Consider the following 11,212-nt stretch of genomic DNA (forward strand, 5'->3'; position numbering starts at 1 on the left):
GCCCATATTTTGCCCACCCGTCTTACTATATAGCATTTCCAATACTGCATCCACAAGCAGCAGGCAACTATACTTTTGGGGCAGACAGACTGCAGTCTGGAAAAGAATACAGAAGAAAATCAAAGGAGAACAACAGTCATTTTAGGAAGACTCCAGCCTCTTTGGTTTGGAGGATGAAGAGGAGTTACAAATGTAGAATTATAGCCAATTACTATGAATTCTTTGACAAGAGAAATTCAGAAGTCTTAGATCTTGACTATATTACATTTCTGCCATACAGTCAGGGTAAATTGTTCTTCATAAATTACATCTGGGTAGGATGTAATTTAGCACTTTCCATAGACTGTTTAAAAGTTAATACAGTAACCCTAAAATCAATGGAATTCCAGAAAGGTAAATTAGCTTTCCAATATTCAGTATTAAACTCTAAAAGTTCCGCATTTCCTTTTTCAATTAAATGGCATTGATAGTTGGAATTGGCCTTGTTTTTATATTTATACTTGGAGCTGTAGTCTGTAAATAATTCATCCTGTAGTACACATATTTTTAATCATTTCCTGAAAGTGAAAGAAAAGCATAAAGATTGGGTTGAACAAGGTTTAGTTACAGTGCCCCTGCCACCAATTTGAAGCATGGGGATGCTGATACACAAGACATGGAGACTGGTTGGAGCATGCTCCGGTTAATTACACTGCTGTAATTATAGTGCGTTGCAGTGCATCGGAGGAGTTTCCCTGCACATGTACAGACACCCTTGGATAGCAAACCAGATGGGAAGATATGGACTGCCTCCAGACCTATTCTTGCTCCCAAAATATTTCATGTACACAGGTTTGTGCAGCCATACTTCATGCTATGCAAGTGAACAGCAAGTTCCTTTGGCTTTATTTAATATTAGCCATTTTGTTGTTCTGAGCAGGTCTTCAAGTCATCTGGTTCAAAAGATTATATACAGGTTTCCCTCAGTTTATGCCGGCTCTATATGTGCAAATTTGCTTTTATGCAATGACCCTTCTTATACCAAAAAAATCATTATATGTAAGGTAAATTCACTCTTATATGATTGGTGTGGTAGAAGCCCACAGTCAGCTGCTTTGTGCAGTGTATTGTGGGAGTGACGCGCACCAAAATATAGTCTCCTGTGTGGATCTGTGCTCCTTGCTCATTGTCTGTGAAACATGTTTCTGTAGTTGCCTTCCCCATTGTGATAGTGCCCTGTGCTTGTGTGTACTGTCTGCTGTTGGTAATTACCAAAATTGTCTTGTGAAAGTGGTAGAAATGGGTCTGGGGGTCAGTACAGTTGAGGTCTTGGCACATATTCCTATTTGTTACATTTTAAAGTGCATTCCTTTTACGTGAATTTGAGTTATGTGCTGTTTTCCAGGAACACACATACAGCATAAAGCAAGGGAAACCTGCATATATTTTAATATATACAGAGGATGGAACTGCAGAATTCATTTACTTATCCAAAAGTAATTACTCAAGGAAATCCATTTTTCTTCCTTCCTTAAGTACTTTGATTGTAAGCTAGGAGGATTCAAAATTCCTCAATATTACTAAGAATGTCTTTACACAGTAATGCCAAATACCCATATAAAAACCATGAGCTTTGTAGCTTTGGTTCATTTGACTTACAACTAACTTAAAATATTTGGTAAGGTTTAGGGAAGTCTAGCCTAATTTGTTAATACTATTTACCAAAAATAACAAAACCTCCAAAGGCTAGCATGTTTCAGGATTTTTGCTACATGAGGCGTGATTCATTGTCATTACAGCTCAACATTATCAAGCACACTACATACCTATCTTCATTTCGAAATACTACCCAAACAGCAGCTGCCGCTATGCAGAATCCAGCAAGAAAAATAAGTCTCACTTCAATACTTTTGTTGCAACATGAAATCCTAAAAAGTAAAGTGGTTAAGTTAGGTTGTATGAAATAAACTCACATTACAAAACGAAAAAAAATCCAGTACAAATACAATATACAACTGACATCAGGTGCACAGGCTGGCAAAGTGCTTTCTGCAAAGGCTCCCCTCAGTATGAAACTCATTCAGCCCATGTTCCACCAGACCTTAGGTTTAAGTAATTTTACAGGCACAATACACAGTTCTCCTTCTTCCTAAATGTGAATAGGTGTCCTGAACTTGATCTATCAATCAGCAGTTCTTTGGTTATGTTGTGATTTAGCTTTCTAAGAGATGCAGATCGGGTGTCTTGAGTTACAGTATAGAAACTTAGAGAAACAAAAGTCTGACTGACAGAATAATGCAAAAGAAGAACTGTCAAACCTTGAAGTTTACACGGAAAAATATTTTAACACGTTAAAAAGAGTAAAATTATGATTAATGATCTAGTCTTCCTCAAAAGCAATTTCCTATTCATTATAATGCCAAAAGCATCTCAGAAAAAAGATGAACATCTTTATAACCATATTATAAAGGGCTTCAAAAATTACATTTCGCACATTGCAATTTAACATGACCACTATCTAGAAAACACAGACATCTGCCTGATTCCACCTGTCTGTGTTAGTACTTCCAATGAAATTAGAGTGAACTACTAAGGCGAGTGAGGTTGTGTAGGATCCTGTTAAACAAAACAAAACTTTGTTTCAACTATTTTGTTATGAATTCAGTTATTCTAAAGCTCAGAATACATAAAAAAAATTAAATTGTTTTATGTCACTAAGCATGTTTCTATATTGTAATTGGTACTTAAGTTTTTCATAAGATCAGTTTCTATCTAGCCAGAGGATATTTTATTATTCTTAAAATGAAAGTTACTGAACTATCACATTTAAAATTTTTTGCATTCTCGGTATTAAAGGTGCCTTACAGGGATTTTTTTTTAATTTAAACTATTTACTATATGCAAGTTGATAAGACTGACAAGTTCTCAAACTAAGCACGCTTTCACTAAACTCCTTATTTGCTAGAACAGCAATATGCAAAACCAAATTAAGCTATACAATACCTGCATTGCCCAAATGATATCTTTTGGAGTAGTGCAGCCAGACAATTGTACAGGCTCATTGCAGATGCCAAGAAGAACACAGATATGATAACATACACTAGATGAAAAATGGAAAAAATAAAAATAAGTGATAAAAAGTAGCAGGAGGATACCCTAGCAGCTGGGAATCATGGGCAAGGAAATACATGTGACAAGCTGTGAACAGGAGCACCATTGATCAAGTTGTTTTAAAGTATTTTCTATTTAGAGCCTTGCAATAAAACCACCAGACTCATCTGAAACGTCTGTAGGAGTTTGATTTTTCAAGTTTTTCATGGCAGGCTTTCCACTTTCAAAGGAAACTTATCCAAAAAGCTACTATCAACATACCCAATGTACCCAAGAACCAGGGGAGCAATCCTTTTACTGCCAAAGCTTGTATTTATTAACCTTTGGACACCATCCCAAACACATTTCTTTATAGACATTTCAGCCCCTGTGATTATGTGGGTGACTGGGCAGAGGACCTGCTGATGACTAATTGCTTCCCATAACAACCACAATACATTAGATACTGTACAAAAACAGGCATAGGATCCTGCAACAGGATCTATTAGATGGGTCCTTCCACTCAGTGTTACGGAAAGAGACATCTACATGCATCTTATTATAGAACCGGGGCACAGATTGTAAGGAAAATACATGTTATTAAAAGCACAACAATGAATATTTATAGAATCACAGAATCATAAAAAATTAGGGTTTTAAGTGACCACGGGCTGTTATCTAGTCCATAATTTCCCAATCTGTGGTACACAAGACAGGCAGGGGGTACACAGGTACCCCAACACTGTCTCTTGCTCTCTTTTCCTCTCTCTCTAACTGCTTCCTCCTCCCAAAACTACGGCAAAAAAATTGGTGCAATTAAAAAAAATTAAATTCCCCAATAATAATTTGTTGTGCTGCACTTTGCATAGCACTGGGTTCAGCCCTCCTAGCTTTGGCCAACATCAACTCTAGCTCAGGTACATACTTGAGTTGTGTACCCTTGGTGTAAAAGGTGGCAACCCTACCCGCACCAGATCAGACATTTGTCATATCACAGCCTTATATACACACCCCTTCTTCCAACATATGGCACACATTAGTCTGTAACTATAAAATCCCCTGGAAAATTGAGTGTTGGGGTACTTATTCAAATTTTCAGAAGTTAGGGGGTACTTGTTACTTAAAAGGTTGAGAAACACTGATCTAGTCCAACCTTCCGCTCAAAGCAGAACCATCCCCAATTATTTATCTACTACAGCAAAGCAGCACCTGAGCTCTTACAGAATTTGGTATACTTAAAGTACTCAGAAAACACAATTTACACATATTTACATAATTTCATAGAGAGCTCCATGTATACTGTAGACACAAATTTAACTATTTTAAGAAAAAGAAAAAAAAATCTATGTATACCTCAAAGTATCTTCCTCTTTTTGCAGTATCAAGAAATGGAAAGTTCAAGTGCTAAACCCTCTTCCCACTACTTAGATCTTTCTCTAATGACCTTAACATGCAAAGATTTACTCTGAACTCATCTGAGTCAAGTTGCTTAAGTGTTTGTAGATAGGCACTAAGGTTGTAATAGAAACCAACAAAAGCAAAAAATGTAAAGCTAAGTTAAAGGCACCCTCTGTACATACTGCAGTTAGCTCAAGGGCGTGCAGAAAATAAATAGGTAAGAGAATATCAGCTTTTTAGATTTGAATTGTCCTGCTTTTAGCCATTTATGCCATAACCTCAACTTATTTACAGAATGGACTCCAGCCACTTAAGAATGTCAAATAGATAGGGGTGCATCAATAAAGATTTTTTTGGCTGATACAGACGGCCGATTATTAACCAGCCATATCTGCTGATACCAATCCGATAGCCGATATGCAGCCCAGCAGTGCAGAAAGCAGCGTCCGCCCGATAAGTCTGTGGTGGGTAAGGGGCATGGAGAGGTCAAACTGAGGTCCCCACGGTGAGGGAGGGGGTGGGACAGGTGCTGGCATTGCCCAGTTGGAGGAGGGAAGGACACTAAACAGAGCCACTAGCGGCTCCTGCCACCGTGCGCACCCCTGGGGGAGGCATGGAGAGCATGTGCCCCCTGGATTTGTGTGCAGGGCAAGGGCAGGCTGCACACTGCAGGCTTGGGGCCAGGGGCTGTGCCAGCCTCCTCCCAGAGGCAGGGGCTGGGCCAGGGCTGCGCTTGAGGCAGGCAGCAGTTGCACTGGGAGAAGTGGCTATGGAGAAGCTACAGTGAATTTTGGGGAGGGGGGGATCTGTAGCCCACCCCATAGCCCATCTCCCAGCACTACCACCACCACCCCACCCTGAGCCCAGCCGCCCCACTGGGAAGAGGCCAGCACAGCCCCTGGCACAGAGCTTACAGTGGGCAGTCTGCCCTCACCCTGCGCACAAATCCAGGGGCGCACATGCCCCTCATGCCTCCCCCAGGGGTACGTACAGCAGTGGGAGCTGCCTCCCCTCCCCACTGCCCATAGCTCCATCACATACCCCGCCCCACTTGGGTAGCACCTGTCCCTGCCCCAGCCCCAATCCCTCCCTCAATGTGGCAGCCTTGATCTGTCCCCCACGCCCCTTCCCTCCCACAGGCTTACCAAGAGGACACGGCTCTTCAAGCTGCCACGCTGCATTGCTGGCTGCACGCATGCTGCGGCTGTGCACTTGCACACGGCATTTATTGGTGACATCATCAGCTACACCAGCCAAAAAAAGCTGATTGCCAATAATGTCAATTTTCTTTTTATCGCTGCTGATTCAGTATGGACTGATATATCGGTGTACCTCTACAAATAGATAGTAATCTTGAAAGCTTTAAATACAGATACCTGGAAGGAATTTACAAAACAATACAGAGGTCAAAAGAGAAAGGGATTATCTACACAGGAAAGTTAGTGGGGTGTGAGAGGGATGATTTTCCAATATCAAGCCTCCAAATTTCCAAGCCCCACGCGCCAGATGTTATGGGCCTATATGCATTGGATCTGGCCATTGTGTCCAGGGCCCGATCACTGCACAACATGGCACCTGAGACTGGGGCTCAGTGTGGTGTGTACCAGACTGGGCTCACAGACCAACCCAGCACCACTCATCCAGTCTACTGGGCTGAAAGGTTGAGAACCATTGTTTCACATGGATGGCAAAAAGTTCATACACAGTGACTATGGCCTGGTCAAGTTTCAGTGCTATGTGCTTTGGAACAGAAAATTAGAGCTCCTTTACCAAATAGCTAAACAGCCAACAAGTGGCCTGAAGAAGGGACTGCATGTAACAGCCTGTTTGAATTTATTTCAATTATGCAGCTGGTCCAATAAAGATACCACTCTCCTCCCCTCCCCCTGCAAAAAAAAGAAAAAAAAGAAATCCTTGCCTCTCGCATAAACAAAATAAAAGATTGCATATGGGCAATATATTTTTTTACTCCAGTTTTTCAAAGTCTTTAGTTTTCCACAAAAATTCAGCTAGAGGTAGACACCCCACATAGGAAACTTCAACCAAATAGTTAAGTGTGGCAACAAAATAAAGCAACAAAAAAGAGTTTTTGATGGGACATTTTTGGTAACCTTTGATATAAGCATTGCTACCTATAAGCAGAAGAAGCTGCCAAAAGCTTTTTATGCTATGCAGAAGAGGTGAGAGAAGGGGAAAACAAGCTACAAAAGAGAATTACTGGCTTCACCAACAATTTCTGGAATAAAAATAAGACAATCAACATCAAACCTTTTTAACATCATGGCATTTTATAGAAGTGTTCGCTGGTTGTAGGTTTGTTGTTTTTCTTATATCTTTCACAGACCTTATATTATCATCAAGATAATTATGTCATTAGTGTTTACTCTGTCCATTATGTCTACTTGTGGTAAGACAAAATAACTTAAGTAGCCCAAAGTCAATTTAGAAACTAATGCTTAGAACGTGGTTGGAGCGTCATAGCCATGATGGTCCAGAAAAATATACAAGGCAAGAAGATTTTTTGGTGATATTTTTTTAATTGGACAAACTGTACAGCTGCTTAGAGCAGGTGTTTGTGGCATGAGGCCCACGGACATGGGGAACTGTTGGGATGTAACCTGGCCATCTCTGCCCTGCACAATACCACATATCACCCCTGTAGCAGCCCCCCATTGCTCTCTCTTGCCCCCTTACAGCAGGTGCTTCTTATCTTCACTTATGAATTTGCCCCTCTATGCTGGTGGGGACGTGGGAGGAGAATACTGGTGGCGAAGTCACAAGCAGCATCCCACTGCTCCCAAAAGGTTGCCAACCCCTGGCTTAGAGTTTGAGCTAAGATTCAACCACAGAATGAAGAGGGGCATCATATGCTTGACTGCTTATTTTTACTACGAAGTCATACACCTTATTTAACTAACCACTGCCTTGGCAACCTTACAGAGAAAAAAAATGTGAAGGGGAATTCCAAAAGAGGCCTCATTTCCCCTACTTTAAAGTAAATCCCCTAAACATTTTTATTCCTCCCAATAAATGAAGGAGGGTGATTTAAGTAAGAAAATAAGTTCACCTTTGGCTAAAAAACTAAAAACTAAAAAAACACAAGCCTGTCAATGGCATGAAAGAGGAAAATAAATCAATTGCAACAGTTTCTTATCACTTCTTACCTAGCCATTTGTAGAAGAAATAAAGTAAGACTAGCATGACACAACAGATGACCACAAACAGGATAACTGTAAGTGGGGTAAAAGTGACATTTTCTTCCTTCTTTCTTCTTGTTTCTCTGTCCCCAGGGCTTGCCACAGCTTTCAAATCCTCACTGTCAAAACAGACATTTATTTCAGTTACAGACAGTAACTGCAGACTTTTACAAAATTAGATTTTTACCACTACCTCCATTTTTACACTGTATTAAGGTGTATTAGACACAAAGGGTACCTGTACATATGTGGGGAGGCTGCTCCAATGCACTATTAAATTGAGTCTACTGGAGCATGCTAGTTAGTGCATGCCAGCCAGCCACCGCATCTCATGTATCAGCATCCCTGAGCTTCAAAATGGTGGTGGGGGTGCTTTAACTAAAGCTCATTCAATGAGCTTTAATTAAAGCATCCCCACTGCTGTTTTGGAGTGCAGAGATGTTGATACAGGAGATGCTGAAGGTGCTTTGAATACAACTACTTCTGGAGCCACTCTAATTAAATCACCCCACTCAGTCCCAGAGCATGTGTAAAAATGCCCTAGAATTCCAGTTCATCAAGGTAATTAAGCACATGACAAACTTTAAGCACTGAGTGGTCACTCTGACTTAAAAGCTAGACATTTTCTTAACTACTTTGCTAAAATGCTAGTGTTAGTCTGAAAAATAATCAAGACATCTCCAAACTCAGGTCAAGAAGGACCGTGGAATTTGCTAGCTATTTCTCCACTATACTTTCTAAAATTCTCTCAGAGGACTATTGTCCTATGGGAAGAGGCTGCTGCTTTACCTTGAATCATAAGGAAATACTTTTATGTATTAGAGGAAAAGGAAGAGTCAAAGGTTTAAAATGAGATTCCAACTAAAAAAAAAATCAAAAATCATCTCTAAGAGAATAGTCTTCAAACAGAAATACTCATTATTTCCCTTTTAGAAACCTGCTTATGCCAGCAGGAAAACAATTATTATTGACAGACATTTATATTTTACACCAAGAATGGTAAATGCTTTAGAACTTCAGCTAGACATGTGTCATTTCATTAAATGTCTGAAAAAACATTAGTGTCAGCCAAATTCTGTCAGTTAATTGTGAATTCTTCTGCATCTATGGTCCATAATTAAAGGGGAAGGGAAACAGAGAAATAAAGTAGATTGTCATTAAAGGTAACATGTCTTCAAGGTTATAATACATACATGCTCTGTATTTATGCCTTACCATAAGAAATAAGTGCACTGAAAATGTTAAACCTGTTTTATAAAATAAACAAAAGGTCTTTAAACATTCAGGTCAACTGTGCTTCTTACCACTCTGAATATTTGTAAAGCTTGCTTGCCAACTATTCTACCTCCCATGATATCCCAAGGTCCGCACAGCTACAATGCTGACATTCTGAAAAGGCAACAGCTTTCTTAAAATCAATGCAAGCAAGAAAGTTTGCAAATCCTAGCTACTATAAATATCCGATTTAGATTAGTGGTTTACAAACCTAAGGAAAGGTACAACATTTTCAAGATGGGCAAAAATTAATACATTTCTCAAAGATACTGAGTTTCCAAACAAGTAACATGCCATCACATCCTGTGATATTTTTGACACCTGGCCCTGGCATGTTCCCAAAAATGGCAACTCCTCCTATGAAACAGGTGCATAGCAAGAGGCATAATTTTGGGATCAGGGCTCACAATTTAGCTCTTGCTACTTGCCAGTGCAAGGGGAGCTCAGGATCACAGTCGCAATCTTGGGCTCCCCCTGTACTGCAAGTTGAAAGCCAGGTGTCCACAGATCCAGGGCTGAGGCCGACAATCAGCCAACCGTCAGCTCTGACCAGGGACTGCGCTACAGGTCTGAACGAGCCACAGTCCAAAGGCAGGGCCAACAATCCGCTGACCTGCAACCCCCAGCTCCAACCTTTTACAGGTACAATTTAAGGTGCCATATGCAGAACATTTTTACAGCTGGTTTGCCATTTTATTAGGAGTGCAGTGATAAAGATTTTTTGGGCTGATACCAACGACTGTTTATTAACGAGCCATATCAGCCAATACTGATCCAATTGTTGATATGCAGCCCAGCAGGCTGGAGAGCAGCATCTGAGTGGTAAATCTGTTGTGGGGGGGAGAGAAGGGACTGAGAGGGTACAGATCAAGGCCCCCATAGTGAGGGAGTGGGGCTGGGGCAGGTGCTGCCCAGCCAGGGCGACAGGGGTTGCGGAACGGAGCTGCGCGGCTCGTCCAGGGGGCATGGGGAGGTGGGGCAGATCACACTTCTATGTGCACCCCTGGAGGAGCCATGGGGCAGGCAGTGGCAGCACTGGGCTGGGGGGGCTATAGCTACCCCAAAATTCACCATAGCCCCCTATAGCATCCCCTCCCAGTGCCCACCCCGAGTGCAGCCCCAGCTCAGCCCCCCCACCAAGAAGAGCCCAGCGCCACCCCTGGCCCCACTGGCAGCTCACCCATGTCCTGTGCACAGATCCAGGGTCACAAGCCTGGATGGCTCTCCTGAGGTACATGAAGTGGCCGGATCCCCCCCCCCCCCCCCACCCCCCACAAACGAGCCTCTCTTGGCTCCGTCCTACACCCCTTTTCCCCAGCCCCACTCCCTCCCCCACCACAGGGGCCTCAATCTGCCCCTGCCAAGCCCCTTCCTTCCCAAAAGATGTACCAGCTGGATGCTACTCTGCAAGCTGTTGGGCTGGACACGCGCATCCTGCAGCTGCGCACATGCATGCTGCATCTACTGGTAACAGTACTGGCTGCATCAGCCAAAAACGCCAATTGCCAATAATGTCAATTTTCCTTTCATCAGTGCCAATATGATATGGACTGATGTATCGGTGCACCTCTACATTTTATGGCATCTTAAATTGAGTGCTCATGTGCACATGTAGCATCTTTGCAATTTACATTACGATTAACACATTAATTGCCACATAAATGTCACATGTAGAGGGGGCCTTAGAGTGCAGTCAGGAGCCTCACACAAAGTATATTACTTCCTTAGAACTGATGAAAGATGGCTTCACTCTACTGCACGTAAAACAGTTTCACTTTTTATATTCCCCAGCCACTCTCAAACAAACACAGGCATCAGCAGGTCAGGCTACGGGAGAAGAAAAGTCCATTACAGGCATACCTTGGAGATATTGCAGGTTCGGTTCCAGACCACTGCAATAAAGCGAATATCGCAATAAAGCGAGTCACACGAATTTTTTTGGTTTCCCAGTGCATATAAAAGTTATGTTTACACTATACTGTAGTCTATTAAGTGTGCAATAGCATTATGTCTAAAAAAACAATGTACACACCTTAATTAAAAAATACTTTATTGCTAAAAAATGCTAACCATCATCTGAGCCTTCAGCGAGTCGTAATCTTTTTGCTGGTGGAGGGTCTTGCCTCGATGTTGATGGCTGCTGACTGATCAGGGTGGTGGTTGCTGAAGGTTGGGGTGGCTGTGGCAATTTCTTAAAATAAGACAACAATGACGTTTGCCACATCGATTGACCCTTTCTTTCACGAAAGATTTCTCTGTAGCATGCAATGCTG

General features: G+C 41.8%; 1 protein-coding gene across 1 annotated transcript in view; it reads right to left on the reverse strand.

Moving 5' to 3' along the window:
- Positions 1-11,212, reverse strand: part of SPPL2A (signal peptide peptidase like 2A) — an 81,526-nt gene that overhangs the window by 52,923 nt on the left and 17,391 nt on the right. Inside the window, exons 7-9 of the mRNA XM_019504148.1 lie at positions 7,632-7,783; positions 2,983-3,079; positions 1,806-1,907 (exon numbers count right to left, since the gene is read on the reverse strand). Of these exons, the coding sequence (XP_019359693.1) occupies positions 1,806-1,907; positions 2,983-3,079; positions 7,632-7,783 (351 nt within the window). The remainder of the gene's footprint in view (positions 1-1,805; positions 1,908-2,982; positions 3,080-7,631; positions 7,784-11,212) is intronic.

Source organism: Gavialis gangeticus, unplaced genomic scaffold (genome assembly GCF_001723915.1).
Source record: "Gavialis gangeticus isolate Ggan-Ray unplaced genomic scaffold, GavGan_comp1, whole genome shotgun sequence".
Lineage (NCBI taxonomy): Eukaryota > Metazoa > Chordata > Crocodylia > Gavialidae > Gavialis > Gavialis gangeticus.